Source organism: Bidens hawaiensis, unplaced genomic scaffold, assembly GCF_021521415.1.
Source record: "Bidens hawaiensis isolate Kalapana, Puna unplaced genomic scaffold, B.hawaiensis_p1.1 tig00004743_1, whole genome shotgun sequence".
In the NCBI taxonomy this organism is placed as follows: domain Eukaryota; kingdom Viridiplantae; phylum Streptophyta; class Magnoliopsida; order Asterales; family Asteraceae; genus Bidens; species Bidens hawaiensis.
The window spans coordinates 1439040-1455327 of record NW_027491293.1 but is presented as its reverse complement, the minus strand read 5'-3'; the positions used below and the strand labels follow the sequence as shown (position 1 = coordinate 1455327).

The 16288-nt window shown below is 36.6% G+C and overlaps 2 protein-coding genes and 2 pseudogenes across 3 annotated transcripts; 3 read left to right on the top strand and 1 right to left on the bottom strand.

Annotated features, from left to right (window-relative positions):
- Positions 1 to 625: 625 nt before the first annotated feature.
- LOC143627850 (uncharacterized) lies at positions 626 to 3643 on the top strand. The gene is made up of 5 exons (XM_077097571.1): positions 626 to 785; positions 1230 to 1387; positions 1628 to 2025; positions 2772 to 2992; positions 3111 to 3643. The coding sequence occupies exons 1-5, from the start codon at positions 626 to 628 to the stop codon at positions 3641 to 3643; spliced, it is 1470 nt and encodes a 489-aa protein (XP_076953686.1).
- A 228-nt stretch (positions 3644 to 3871) lies between these two features.
- On the top strand, positions 3872 to 4662 carry LOC143627849 (uncharacterized). The gene is made up of 2 exons (XM_077097570.1): positions 3872 to 4537; positions 4651 to 4662. The coding sequence occupies exons 1-2, from the start codon at positions 3872 to 3874 to the stop codon at positions 4660 to 4662; spliced, it is 678 nt and encodes a 225-aa protein (XP_076953685.1).
- Positions 4663 to 9045: 4383 nt separating this feature from the next.
- On the top strand, positions 9046 to 11980 carry LOC143627869 (cytochrome P450 84A1-like; annotated as a pseudogene). The gene is made up of 3 exons (XR_013152658.1): positions 9046 to 9146; positions 10259 to 11060; positions 11147 to 11980. The product of XR_013152658.1 is annotated as a cytochrome P450 84A1-like (transcript).
- A 1632-nt stretch (positions 11981 to 13612) lies between these two features.
- Positions 13613 to 15280, bottom strand: LOC143627814 (cytochrome P450 84A1-like; annotated as a pseudogene).
- Between the last annotated feature and the right edge of the window lie 1008 nt (positions 15281 to 16288).

Genomic DNA, 16288 nt, shown 5'->3' with positions numbered 1-16288 from the left:
TCTTCTTCCAGTAAGAGGTTCAAAACCAAAGTTCTCTCAACTATATATATATATATATATATGATACCGAAAATGAGATTTCCAACAGAATAGGTGTTTTCGGGTACGATTTACTCTTACTTTGTTTAAAACAATACTCTCGAATTCTGTTAATATTTATACTTAACTAATAATATCTTTTTTCAGTGATTCAAGTATTGCGTCCACATCCTTTGATGATAATGATGATATTGAGCTTATCAACTATTTGAAGAGAATGTTAGATTCGAACAACATATTGGTTCAAACTTATCGTATGGTGAGAGACTGTTTTAAAGATAATCCTCAGGTGGAAGTAAGGTTACGCCTTATTGGAGGCAGGCAACAAGATGGCAGGACATATAACTTACCTACATCTTCTGAAGTGGCTGCTTTGATTGTTAGAGACATTGGTGACTGTCTTTGAAAAGAGAGATATTGTTGTTAATACTCAAGAAGGATCATTAAAACGCATAAGTGAACTTCATCCTTCATATATGCCGCTTCAATATCCTATTTTTTTTCATACGTTGATGACGGTTATAGGGTTGACATCTATCATAGAGCTGTTACTGAGACAAACAAAAACAAAAGAGGGCGATTGACAATGAGGGAATTCTTTGCATATAGAAATCAAGATAGAGCTAATAATTTCTCATTGATTACAAATGGAGGAAGGCTTTATCAACAACTTTTAGTTGATGCATATACGTCAATTGAAAGCGAGAGGTTGTTTTATATACAATGCCAACAGAAAAATCTTAGATGTGAGTCATATAAAAAGTTAGTTAACCTACATAACTCTGGAAATTTTGATATATCTAGCATTGGACAACGTGTCATTTTGCCTTCTTCATTACGGGTGGTGCACGCTACATGAGGGAGAACTACTTAGATGCTATGGAGATATGCAAGTGGTTTGGATACCCGGATTTTTTTATTACCCTGACTTGCAATCCAAAATGGCCAGAAGTTAAAAGATTTTTTAACCACAAAAACCTGAAAGCTGAAGACAGACCTGATATATTGTGTAGACTATTTAAAATTAAACTTGACTCATTTGTCACAGACTTAAAGGAGGGTTCGTTGTTTGGGAAAGTTAAAGCATGTATGATACTATGCTCTTTTAATATATATTTGATTTAATGAACACATTTTAGAAAAGCACATGCTAATAACAATGTTTCTAATGATGTAAATTTTTATTGCAGTTGTTTACACAATTGAGTTTCAAAAGCGTGGATTGCCTCATGCTCACGTTTGTGTCTTCATGCACCATGATTACAAGATTAATAATGCTGACAAGATAGATTCGTTTATTTCTGCTGAGATTCCTAACAAGCAAGAAGATCCAGAGTTGTATGACCTTGTAAGCGAGTTTATGATTCATGGGCCATGTGGTGCTGAAAACATAAGTTGTTCATGCATGATTAATAAAAAGTGTTCATAAAACTTCCCAAAAAGTTTTTCCGACCACACTTCTGTTGATTCGAATGGATACCCTATATACAGAAGGCATGAAGATGGAGTTTTTATTAAAAAGTCTGATGTTAACCTAGATAACCGAAGCGTTGTTCCATACAACCCGAAACTTTTAAAATGATATCAGGCACACATAAATGTTGAGTGGTGCAATCAATCAGGGTCGATAAAATATTTGTTTAAATACATCAACAAAGGTCCAGATAGAGCAACTGCTTTCTTAGAGCAAAGCAGTTACACAGAAGATGTTCCTGAACAACCAGTTGACGAAATTAAAGAATATTATGATTGTCGATATGTGTCTGCTTGTGAATCTTCATGGCGTATATTTTCATACGAGGTCCATTATACACCATCTGTTGTTAGACTTCCATTTCATCTTCCTGGACAACAACATATTGTTTATGGTGAAGAGGAAGATATTGACGATGTCCTCGACAAAGCATCTGTTTCAGAATCATTGTTTACAGATTGGATGACCATAAACGGTATGTATCCAGAAGCTCGAAAGCTCCCTTATGTCAAGTATGTTTTCTTTTTACAAAGGCGGACATCTATTTTCAAGTGACGATGTCAAGCCTAATTGAATGTTGTCCTTACCTACACTAAATTAGTTAAAAAAAAACCAAAATTATTATGATGAAAATACAAAAGTACTTTAAATTGTTAAAAATTATGATATGAGCATACAAAATTAGTTCATAAAAAAATATGATGAATATTTATAGTCAACAAAGCACTTTTGGTATTTGTTGGCAAACAAATTTGGTAATTATTTGAATTTTATTTTTGTCTCTTAGAATCCAATTTCATTTTCCTTTTTTTGCATTGTTCCTTAGCATTTTTAGTATTAGAGACATTAAGTAAATATGTGGTGGATAACTAAAACTATCTAAAATTATTAAAGGATATTATTTTGGAAAATAAATTATATGAAAAAAGAATTTAAAGGATAAAAAGAATTAACACTATAATGTAGTCTTAATGTATGGACGTTTTCTATTTTGAATTGACGTCATGTAATCATGCGTAGGTGTGGATCCAGAAGCTTGAAAGCTCTCTTATGTTGAATTTCCTTCCAGTTTCGTTTGGAAAACTCAAGAAAGGAAATGGAAACGAAGAAAAAAAGGTTGTTCAATTGGTAGAATTCATTTTGTTTCACCTGCAGCTGGCGAAGGATACTATCTACGAATTTTATTAAATAAAGTCAAAGGTCCTACAAAATTTGAGGACATTCGCACAGTTAATGGTAACATCCTTCTGACCTTTAGAGACGCGTGTTATGATCTTGGTCTTTTAGACGATGACAATGAGTATATCAAATGCAATGTGGAAGCAAGCAATGCAGGTACCGGGTTTTACTTAAGAAATTTATTTTGCACAATGCTAACGTGTGGAAGTCTATCGAGACCTGAAATTGTTTGGGAGAAAACATGGAATTATTTGGTAGAAGATATTATTCACAAACAACAGCAGCTTTTGGATTGTCCGAGTATTATTTTTTTAACAATAATATTAATAAAAAAAATGTCTAGATGTTTTGTTTTTTTTTGGCTTATATGTTGATCTTTGCAAAGAATGAATGTGGTTATTTTGTTATTAAATTGCAGGACTATCAATTAATGAGGAGCAAATCAAGAATTTGACTTTGCTTGAGATTGAGAAAATTCTGCTTCGTAACAATTCCTCATTAAGAAGATTTAATACAATGCCGTTTCCCGATCTTGAATCTGTAGACTCTGCAAATAATCGACTTATTATTGAAGAGACGTGTTATGATCGTGAAAGTTTACAGCATGAGTTTGATACTCTTTTTGTCTCACTTACAGATGAACAGCGCGGTATTTATAATGAAATAAATAATGCCATTGAGAAAGAAAAAGGTGGTGTGTTTTTCGTTTATGGATATGGAGTAACCGGTAAAACATTTCTATGGAAGAAGTTAGCATCATCGGTCAGATCTAAAGGCCTTATAGTCTTAAATGTTGCTTCTAGTGGCATTGCTACGTTATTACTGACCGGTGGCCGAACAGCTCATTCCCGGTTTAAAATTCCAATCAATCTAACTGAGGATTCTATTTGTTCTTTTGATCCTCAAAGCGAAGTTGCAGATTTAATTAAACAAACCAGTTTGATTATTTGAGACGAAGCCCCAATGATTCATAAGCATGCATTTGAAGCTATGGATCAAACTTTTAAGGACATTTTAAAAAGTGATAACCTCTTTGGTGGTAAGTTTGTCGTGTTTGGAGGAGATTTTAGACAAATACTTCCGGTTGTTACTAATGGAAGCAGACACTAAATAGTGAATGCATCTCTAAGTTTGTCCTACACTTGGAAAAATTGCAAGGTGCTTAAACTTACAAAAAACATGAGGTTAACTGTTGGAAGTAAAGGTCCAAACATTGAGGAAACTAGATTATTTGTTGAATGGCTTTTAAAAATCGGGGAAGGAAAACTTGGTGGTCCAAATCATGGTGAAGTGCAAATAGATATTCCTCATGATATTCTTATTAAAGATTTTGTTGATCCAACTTCTGCTTTAATTGAATTTGTTTACCCGTCAATACTTCAGAATTATAAGAAGAGGGATTTTTTTCAAGAAAGAGGCATACTAGCACCAAAAAACGAAGTTGTTCAAGAGATTAATGATCTATTACTAGCAAGGTTTCCTGGAGAGCATAAGGAATACCTAAGTTCTGATAGTATTGACAAGTTAGAATCCGTAAATGAAGACTTTGATCCTAGCTTATACTCACCCGATGTTCTCAATGGTTTAAAGTTTCCTGGTTGTCCTAACCACCAGTTGATACTAAAAGTTGGTGTCCCGGTTATGTTGCTAGGAAATATTGATCAGAAGAATGGTTTGTGTAACGAAACAAGGTTAATAGTAAAATCTCTTGGTAATCGGGTTATAGAGGTAGAGGCTGTATCAGGCAGTGAGATTGGCAAACGTCATGCTATACACAGAGTTACTTTGAATCCGACTGATAAAAAGTTTCCATTCAAATTCAACAGAAGACAGTTTCCGCTTTCTGTATGCTTTGCTATGACGATTAACAAGAGCCAAGGGCAATCTCTTTCCAGGGTCGGTTTGTTCCTCCGATGTCCTGTTTTTTCCCATGGACAATTATATGTTGCGTTATCTAGGGTAACCAGTAGACGTGGTTTTAAAATTTTGATATTGGATGATGAAGGGAATACTTGTGATAAAACTACGAATGTTGTATATAAAGAAATTTTCTCAAATTTGTAAATTTAAGACTCTAAACTGGTTATTGTTTGTAATATGTATTTAATTTGTTTTTCCCTTTAATTTTGTATCTTTATTTCAAATAACGAACTTTATTAAGTTTTATCATTTAAAAATTCTCGTGTATTACACGGGCTCAAAAGCTAGTTTAGTTATAAACGTTTATTATGTTCGATAACTGTTAAAACTTCTTTATGTGAAAGCACTTCAAGTAATTCGTTACAATTCCAATTAATTCTTTATTTTTCAACCAAACGTGTAATCTTTTAAATTCATATATTAATTCTAACGAACTCCCTAAACCAAACATGTAACAAATAACTCATATTTAATTTTAATGAACTCAAAAAGTGAACTTGTTTTTGTTTGGAAAGCGCAGATGGATCGTATATCGACTAGGGAAGGCCTTGCTCAAAGAAGCATCCATCTCGACCCTATCAACCGCCAATTCTGTAACGAAGCTGCTGAAAATGCTCCACAACTGCTATCATCTTGTCAATTTGCCAATTGCATATGGCACTTCTTGAGTCTGTGGTTCAAAATCCCTCTGTTTTTCGTTTTTTCGGTCTGTGATTTGTCTTGCACAAAATTGCCCCTCTTTGTAGTAAAAGGAAGAGGTTTTGCAAGGGGTTATTATGGCAATTTGTTGATGTATTTGGAAGATGTGTAATGAAGCTCACTTTGAAGCTAATGCTATTTCGGACACTACGATGACCAAAGACATTTAATCTTTGACGCATTTTTGGATAAAAATATATCCTCATTTAAGGCGTTAAATTGGAAAGATTGGTATAAATGTATAATTTCTTCTTTTGATGTTTTTTTTTTGCTCTAGCTTCTTTTTAGGTCTGTCTTTTTAATGAAAATTGTCGTTTGAAAAAAAAATGCCAATTAAGATTATTGTTAAAGAGTTGACAACATTAATTGCAATTTTTAGTAAATGAGTATATATTCATCGCAAAAAGCAAATGGCTTTGTGGGTGAAGAACGTAGATAACAAAATAGGATATTGGAGATTGGAGTGAGTGTTCTAGTTTTAGAGATGCCATCAAGGATTCATGGGAACGGTAAAAAAAATGTGCTAACAACATGAAAGGTGAAATTAGTGAATGAGCGAATTATTTGGGTAGCAGGCCCAGTTAGGCCCGGACCGGACTGGCCCAATTCAGGCCTGGCACTACAAAGGATTCCTAGACTGCTAGCCAGTTTTGCATTTTTTGAATTACTAATCGATTTATAAGCCCATTAGTCATTATACAATTCTTTTTTATAGATTTCATGGAGTAAGACATAAAACTAATAATACTGGAATTCACAACCTTGCGTCAAACCGGAAACTATTTCAAACATCATTTAAAAAATAATCCTAGTATTTAAGCCACTTTTAATATACATTATTGAGATTAATTTCCTCTTAATGTCTATAACTGTTTAGACTCTTTTGTCACTTAAAAGAATTTTTGCTTTGGTTTATTTAATATAATTTTATTACTTGAATTAAACGCATCAATTGTTATTTTTGTTGTGGGTCAAAATCTCGCTTAGGTCCTGAGTCTTATTATCTTGCCAACAAGGATCCCAGGCATGCTTGGTATCCTAAACCCTTTATTTAATTCACTAACAAATATACTTTGCAGGTAATCATTGGTGACTTAATTAGCAAATGCATGGGTGAAATATCTGGAATGAGTCTCGTAACTGCTAAGAGTAATTATCACATATTCACATTAAAAACTCATTAAACAAGAGGGATCCTTGGCGTCGGTTACGCTTGTGAAGAGTATCTTAACTAAATTCAGTTCTTAACCGCCATACAACGGCTAGTAGACCAGATATTAATGAAGGAGTTCGTGAAAACCAAGCTAACCAGACCCAACGTCTAGACAAAAATCAATAGCATTAATTACGGCATACCGATTACTATATATGGGGCTATGATGAAGAAAATATGACACTTGCTCACTTGCAAATTGCTACATACACACTTCCGTACTCTAGCACTTGTTCATCACTAGTTCTTGAGTTGTAACACTTTTACTTATTAATAAATCTGAGGCAGACATATAATTTTCCACTCCCGAGATTTTTTGCCGGAGATCCTATTCAGAATCAAGGGTTTTTCCTCGCTATATCCTGAGCCATTTACTGCTTTAAACCCACACACCCACTTGCCATATTCTAAAAAACACGCTAACTTACTTACAAAGTTTGATCACGAAATTACCTAGGTAATTTTTAACCAAAACAATTTTATTGGAACCAAATATCATAAAACTTTTAAACTACCCTTATCAAATGTTTTCTAATATAGCATGTGGGATAACTTCATATATATAGATAAGTTAGGTTTGTTAACTAAAAAGGAAGAAGGAAAAGAAAAACACAAACCACATTTGTGTTTAGTTTTTACTTTTCTTGACATTTTAATATATTTTGTTGAAGACGAAGTTGTATTCAACATAGAGCACCGTGACGAACCTGATTCCGAATGAACAACATCGATATCGGTATTATCAAAATTGGCACCGACATTTTCTTTTATAGGTTTCGGTCAATATAAAACACATGTTGATATCTTTTTGGGCATATCACGACTATATTTATTGTTCCCTTTCATTTGCTATAGTGAGTGCCAGTATCGTTGAGTCAGTAACAACTGAATTCCCGCCAAATTAGGTGTTGTTTGTTTTTCTAAAAAATGTTTGCGCGGGTTCTTTTGTCTGCGTCGCATAGACCGCGCGCAGACATTATCATCTACAGACTGTTTGATTTTCGAAGACGTTACATTAACAAAACGCCTGTGCGAAATCTTTTTGGTGCAGATTTGACCCATCCACTTATACGATCTTCTAAACACCACCACCTACCAACACCCACTGTCCACCACCACCACCCACCGTCCGCCACCACCTATCGTCTGTCACCCACCACCACCATCCACCACCGCCACCATCCACCACCACCTTTTGCAGAGGTTTGGTCCACGTCTTCTTTTATAGATGTCTGCATATGTGGTTCGTAAATCACAGACATTTTACATTTGAAAAAACAAACAACACCTTACTTTGTTTATAAAGGAAGAAACTGGCATTTTCTTGAAACAAAGTAAGAAAACTATAGAATATGTATTTCATATGCATCAAATATATATATAATTAACTGTGAATCTAATTCAAGGGTTATCATAGTGAATGTTTTGAAGTTTTTTTACATCATTACAAGACGAAATTAAAGTGGGTTTTAGTTAAAGTGGCATGTTATTTGTCAAGTGTGAACTTAAACGATACCGCTAAATGTGAACTTAAATGATTCTACGAATGGTTTAGCTTAGCTTCTTGTTGGGCGTTTTTAAATGAAAACCTCACTTCAAAAAAAAAAATAGTGTTACTAACTAATATAGTGAGGACATTTAGCCATGTGATTTAAAAATATCCTGTTTCTGTCAGCCGAACCATTGATGATCCGTTTAATAGGAAGTTTGTTTGTTTTGCTTATTTATAATCGTGACGTTTGTTCATTTATGCATTTGCCTTTACATCATTTATGTTCTTTAGCCTATGTTTGTTTAACTTGGTTCGTTTACATTGAAGAATTTTGGGACCATCACAATGTATTATAGTTTTATTAAGTTTTCAGATAAAATTGATGTTCACATTTATTGTTAATTGATGCTCACTTAGTAATGTTTCTTCATCTATGTTCAGGCATATTTATATAAAGAAGGCTAGGAATAACAAATTCAAAAGCCCTATTAGTGCAATGAACATAATAAACGTGGTGTTAGCACTGCAACAAGTTCGGTTACATTCGTGAACCGTTCGTTTATGCTATTAAAGCTAAACGAACGAACGGACATGTCTCGTTCAGATCATTTGGTTCTTTTGCAGTCCTACATGCTTATGAATTATGATTCAATAAATCTTTTCTAAACAATGATAGTACCAAATGGTATTTTGTATATTGATATTTTCTGATCTTGATTTTATGGATACAAGCCAAATTAGGCAACAGTGTGGCTAAATGTAAGGTAAGTCGAAGGAGGGGATCAAGGGAGAAAATATCACATTAAACTTGTATACATAACATATCCTTAATTTGTACATATGCCAAAACAGGCAATATTCCAATATCTTCCAATTATGGTAGACTGCTATTGAATTCATTAAGCACAATAGCACTCATTTTCAAGAACCTTAACAGTAAATCCACACGCTTTCAATCATGGTGTGCCCACTAAACTTGTATATATAACATACCCTTTGTTCCATTTTTAACCAGCAACACTCATCCAGTTGCCACTTGAATTAATAATGGATTCAATCCAAATCCCTATAGCATTAAGCTCTCTCTTAACCGTTTTCTTTCTCGTTTGGCTTCGCCGAAAACCTCTCCCGCATGGAATACTGATATACGATTAGATGACAAGCATGGATACAAACAATGGCATTTCCAAGAAGTTCTAACATGCATATACATATAGCATACCACTTTATTACCCTATTTCCTTTATGGGGAAGAAAGAAAATTAAGGAACCTGCAAATATTGTCCATTTTCCATAAAGGAGCCGAATGAAACCAAAGTTTCATGTTCGGTTTTGAATTGGAGACGTCCAAAACAGGCCGTATGGAGTATAGCCAAGTGGTAAGGCATCGGTTTTTGGTACCGAAAAGCATTATCCATTTCTAATTCCGAATTCTCATCCATGCTAAAGTTTCAATCAATTCCTGCCAATATCCACGCCAGGAAATTAAAGGCGGTAACAGAACTACGGCAACTCCGGAACGCATCATGCGGTTTGTTTCAAGGCATGGGTTATGGTCTAGGAGAACTCATGCGACTATTGGCGTTGGGGAGGCAACTGATCTAGCTCCTGAAATATATAACATTCTTGATCCTTCCTTTTACTAGTTTTCTCGGCTGACCGAAGAACCGAAAGAGATGCTGGTATAATATGGGGTCTCCCCCTCCAGCGGGATCAGAATTAATTTCTCGGTCCCTCTAGTCGGGTGGGCGCCGGCCGGTCTTTCGACCAGATCCCCCTAAAAACCGTACGTGAAATCCACTCTCAATCGCTCTTTTTTTTAGTTGGCGGCCTTATCTCGGTAACGGGGTCTGTTGATTCGGAATCGTGGGATGAGTATAGTTTACTATTGAGGGTTCAAATCCCTCTCGAAACTCATTGCCCATGGATAAAGAAAAACCGTTTCAACATCAAAAACAACAAAAACTAGAGCAAACATATAATAGCGGATCCTAAATTGTAACCAAGCGTGTAAAGCAATGGAAGAGAGGAAACAGGCATAACCGGGAACCATTTACGGCTTGAACACTCCTTCTTGCCTTTCAATCTCGACCGCCGCAATTATTGTTATATATATATATATATATATAGTCCTGACCCGGAAAGGTACTAGGCATGGGTCACGCCACCTTGTTCAGGCGAAAGCCCATCCGAACTACTTACTGAAGGGCAAGCACCAACGAATTACTCACTTCATTCACAGCGCCGGCCCAATGGGGTGGCCGGTCATTGGCAACATGTTGATGATGGACCAACTCACCCACCGTGGCTTAGCCCGCTTTGCGGAAAAATATGGTGGCATTTTCCATCTGAAGATGGGATTCAGCCACACCATTGCAGTGTCGTCGCCTGAGATGGCCCGGCAAATACTTCAAGTCCAAGATCACATATTTGCCAACCGGCCAGCCACCATTGCCATCACTTATCTGACTTACAACCGAGTCGATATGTCCTTTGCGGATTACGGCCCATTTTGGCGCCAGATGCGGAAGCTGAGCGTCATGAAGTTGTTCAGCCGTAAACGGGCAGAATCCTTCGATTCTGTCCATGATGAGGTGGATTCCATGGTGAAATCCACCGCGGTTAACTCTGGTTTGCCTGTAAATTTAGGCGAGCTTGTATTTGGGCTGACCCATGATATTATTTATCGTGTGGCTTTCGGGTCGATATCTAGTGACAGTAAACAAGAATTCATTAGCATCCTGCAAGAGTACACGAAGCTGTTTGGTGCATTCAACTTGGCTGACTTTATTCCATGGCTAGGGTTCATTGACCCCACTGGGTTGAATACCCGTTTACCTGTTGCACGAGCCGCTTTAGACCGTTTCATTGATAAAATCATCGACGATCATTTGAGGAAGAAGGAAATCGGCGATCAAAATGCAGATAATGATATGGTTGATGAGATGTTAGCGTTTTATAGCGATGAAGGAAAAGTCAACGAAGCCGAGGATTTGCACAACGCTATCATGTTGACCCGAGATAATATAAAGGCCATAATTATGGTAACTAATTTAGTTCAAATATGTTTTATTTGAATATACAAGTAATAAGCATATGCTAACATTTGATACATATTTTGGATTTCAAGGATGTAATGTTTGGAGGTACTGAGACAGTGGCATCTGCGATAGAATGGGCAATGACCGAGCTAATGCACACACCCGAAGCACTAAAGCGCGTCCAGAAAGAGTTGGCGAATGTTGTTGGTCTCAAACGTCGGGTTGAAGAGGCTGACCTAGAAAAAATGACTTATTTTAAGTGTGTTATCAAAGAGACGCTTCGCCTACACCCTCCTATTCCCGTTGCTCTTCACAAATCGTCACAGGACACAACGGTTATGGGCTACTACATCCCTAAGGGGGCGCGTGTCATGGTTAACGCATACGCCATCAATCGTGATAAGAACTCTTGGGAAGATCCTGATACCTTCAATCCGTCTCGTTTTTTGCAAAATGGGGCTCCGGATTTTAAGGGAAGTAACTATGAATTTCTACCTTTTGGTTCGGGTCGAAGGTCATGACCTGGAATGCAACTTGGACTGTACGCAATGGAGTTGGCACTAGTCCACCTCCTTCATTGTTTCACTTGGGAGTTACCCGATGGAATGAAACCGAGTGAAATCGATATGGGTGATGTGTTTGGACTCACCGCACCCAAGGCGACACGACTAGTTGCAGTGCCAACACCACGTTTATTATGTCCATTGTATTAACAGGGCTTTTGAATTTATTATTCCTAGCCTTCTTTATATAATATGGAAGGAGAGTAGCATCATATTCACTTCTTCAAATCTTGTATTTTTCGAATTTCCCATTAATAACTATAGGGTTTTAACTTATGATATTTGAAAAGACATGAATATAACTATTATTTATAAAGTCAACTAAATCAATTATTGATCAATGTTGGATATTTCCAATTGTAACTTTCAAACTAAACAAAGTTCAAAAAATCTATGTGGAGGCGCAGAAATTGGCATAACAAAAATGAACATATATTAACGTAATATACACGCACATTTTGAGATATTAAAGCCAATCTTGCAATAATTTGGAAGTTTATCAATGAGCTTTAGCTTAATTGGTATAAGAAGGAAAGTGTTTGGGCTTAAGATCACAAGGTCTCAAGTTTGAATCCGATGCTAACAAAGGTTTAACCACAATGGGCCTTCTAACAGCTAGTTTTCTCTGGAACAAGAGATGGTGGGTTTGGGTTACCCAGCACTGTCTATGATCGCGGACTTATGGGTCACCTTTTGCCATTAGGTTACCCAGGGTATCCGGGTGTTATTCGTTGGTTGTTAAAAAAAGAAAAACACTTAGAAATACAATTTTATATTATCTTCTAAAATAAAGGGTCGACATAAATTATTACCTGATCTATCGATTAACAAATTCCAAATAGTCCCACATTTTTATATGTAAAAATGTCATTATCATTAAGCAAAAATTCCACCACCATGATTGATGAGGATGAGCATATTTGAAGTGGATTATTCCAGTGTTTACTCCATTACCATGTTGTTGAACTGAGATGTCATCTATAGTGGTGACCCTTTTAATCGCATACAAATGATTCAGGATAAGTGTATTCATAGGTGGAATTTAAGGGGAAAATATCTATGTATATTTAACCACACATGGTTTTTTAGTGACATAAGCAAAAACTGTGATACATCACGCAACGAAGTAAAGACATTACATAACTAGTAGTCTAGTATATATAGCCAAAACTCATTACGGCAAAGAATCTGATATGTTTGGGTGTTGTAACAGGTTCTACACTAAGTTAACAGACTATAAATATTTTTTTTTTTAATATATGAAGACTACTATCAACTCCTGCCAATCAAAGTAGGATCTAACGCCTTCAATCGAAAAAGTGCCCTCAAACTCCAATTCCCACACCCACATGCCATTTGCGAACCCAAGGCGATATGTTGATCCATCTCCGCCAATCCCTCAAGTATCTCGTCCAACTCCACTACCTAGAAATGTTAACCAACCTCTCATTCAACAAGCAATTTTTATTAGTCACCAAACTATATGATCTACGAAACTAAACAGCCAAATTTGAATCTCCAATCCACTGGTGCATCCAAAGCAACTTAATTATTACTACCTCTCCCCATTTTTTCTTTTTCTAATGATCGAATTTGGTAAAATGCCTTCATGATGAACTTGTTTACGAATACGATGAAGCTATTAGTTATTACTAGTAATACTAATTGGCCCAGTATGCATCAACACAATTAAACTTTAGAACCAGCCTGGTGCAATCAACTAAGAACAATAGAAGTTTATTTACGCCCCCTTAAAACTTAGTGAATGAACACCAACAAAAACCAACGCATTTATTTTCTTAACGAGCAAAGAATCCATCGGGTTCATGTTTTTTAATTTGTTCGTTTAGCTAATTTAAAAAACAACATTTTAAATACAACTTTACACTTATTGCGATCATTCAAAAAGTACTAGTATTGAAATTGAAAATATAAGTAGTTAATGCATTTCTTACATATTTTATAAAACAAGAAAAATGCAATAAAAAAGCCTCTTAATACAACGGGCATAATAAACGTGGTGTTGGTACCGCAACAAGTCGTATTGCCTTTGGCGCGGTGAGTCCAAACACATCCCCCATATCTATTTCACTCGGTTTCATTCCGTCGGGCAACTCCCACGTGAAACTGTGAAGAAGATGAACCAGCGCCATCTCCATTGCGTATAACCCAAGTGGCATTCCAGGACACGACCTTCGACCCGAACCAAAAGGTAGGAACTCATAGTTACTTCCCTTAAAATCCGGGGCCCCATTTTGCAAAAAACGAGATGGATTGAAATCATCCGGATCTTCCCAAGAGTTCTTATCACGGTTGATGGCGTATGCGTTGACCATGACACGCGCTCCTTTAGGGATGTGGTAGCCCATAACCATTGTGTCCGAAGATGATTTGTGGAGAACAACTGGAATTGGAGGGTGTAGACGAAGTGTCTCTTTGATAACACACTTGAAATAGGGTCAACTTCTCTAAGTCAACCTCTTTGACCTGGCGGTCAAGACCGACAACATTAGTCAACTCTTGTTGGACACGCTTTAGTTCTTCGGGTGCACGCATTAGCTCTGTCATTGCCCATTCTATCGCGGATGCCACCGTCTCAGTACCGCCAAACATTACATCCTTGAAAAAAAATGCATTAAATCTTAGTCATATGTTTATTACATGTATATTCAGATCAAATATATTTGAGCAAAATTACTTACTATAATCATGGCTTTTATATTTTCTCGGGTCAACATGATTGCCTTGTGCAAATCCTCGGCTTCATTGACTTTTCCTTCCTCGCTATAAAACGCTAGCATCTCATCAACCATATCTTATCCACATTTTGATCGTCGATTTTCTTCTCCTTCCTCAAATGATCGTCGATGATTTTATCAATGAAATAATCTAAAGCGGCCCGGGCAGCAGGTAAGTGGGTATTCAACCCATCTGGGTCAATGAAGCCTAGCCATGGAATAAAGTCAGCCAACTTAAATGCACCAAAAAGCTTTGTGTATTCTTGTAGAATGCCAATGAATTCCTCTTTTCTTTCACGGGAAATCTACCCAAAAGCCGCCCGATAGATGATATCATGGGTCAAACCGAATACAAGGTCACCTACGTTTACTGGCAAACCTGAGTCAACCGCAGTGGATTTCACCATGGAATCCACCTCATCACGGACAGAATCCCAGGATTCTGCCCGTTTACGGCTGAACAGCTTCATGACGCTCAACTTCCGCATCTGGCGCCAGAAGGGGCCGTAGTCTGAAAATGCCATATCGGCTCGATTGTAAGTCAGATAAGTTATGGCAGTGGTGGCCCAACGGTTAGCAAATATATGATCTTGGACTTGAAGTATTTGTCGAGCCATCTGTGGTGACGACACTACAACTATGTGGATGAATCCCATCTTGAGATGGAAAATGCTGCCGTATTTTTCAGCTAAGCGGGCTAAGCCACGTTGGGTGAGTTGGTCTGACATCAACATGTTGCCAATGACCGGCCACCCCATTGGGCCTGGCAGGAGGGGTTTCCGACGAATCCAGATGAGAAAAAAGACAATTAAGAGAGAGATTACAGCGTAGATTTGGATTGAATCCATATTTGTATAAGTTGTTGAATGCTGCTCCTAACTAGAGATATATGGGCGTGCATATATACAGTTTGATTTATTATAATTATTATACACTTTTAGATTAATTATAATATTATCACGTGGCTAATTTTTAGCCATCATGTCTTAATATTTTTATTAAAAGATCGCTTATACAGATTTCATTCTTATTGATGAAAAAGGTCATAGAAAGTTGATGGAAACGTACGTCAAAGCATGCACACTACGGAGGAAACCATTAGTCAATAGTTTTGAATAAATATGGCTATATCACTCTTACTGTCCGATTAAAAAAATATTGTCATATCAATTTGAATCTACACTTGAAACCCGAACCTAGGCATTGTTAATTAATATATATATTTTTTTTTAATATGAACATAACCATGAGCAAGAAATTACGCATAATTGTAGGAGCTAAAAAAATCATTAAGCAATAGTTAATGGTTCCACCACAATTAACACATGTTTTTGACCAATTACTAAATATACTGATGGGATTATACCACCAAAACCGTTGAGTTAAGACCAGTTCGGAGACCAAAGGCAATTAACATGTTAGTCGAGCCCATTCAGGGCTTGGAGCCAACTATTCAATGTAATACGAGTAAGCTATCCTTCGATTCCACCTTCAGAAAACTGTAATGTCACGTTGATCGAAAGGAATCCATTATTAATTAACAGAATAAGACAATGAAGTTGGACCCTAAACCGTGACTGAAGAGAATGATGTGGGAGAAAAGAACAAGAACATGTCGCAGCCTGAGACATGGAGTAAGTCTAGTATAAACATATATAGGAAGTCGAAGAGAATGTCAAAACGACAAAACTCCAACACTTGATATTAAGAGCAATAAAAGGGAATCATGTTAGCAAGCATCTCATTGGTCAACAGTGAATATAGCCAGGATGCAAACCAACAAAAGGGTAACGACTGCCATGGCTTGCATCATAGCGTCTTAAACGATAGGTACCTATTAGAGGCATCATATGGTAAACTTAACTATATGAACAAAGGGCCTTTATGATTTTATGGTGCTTGAACCTTCCTTGCACCAATGAATGTAACA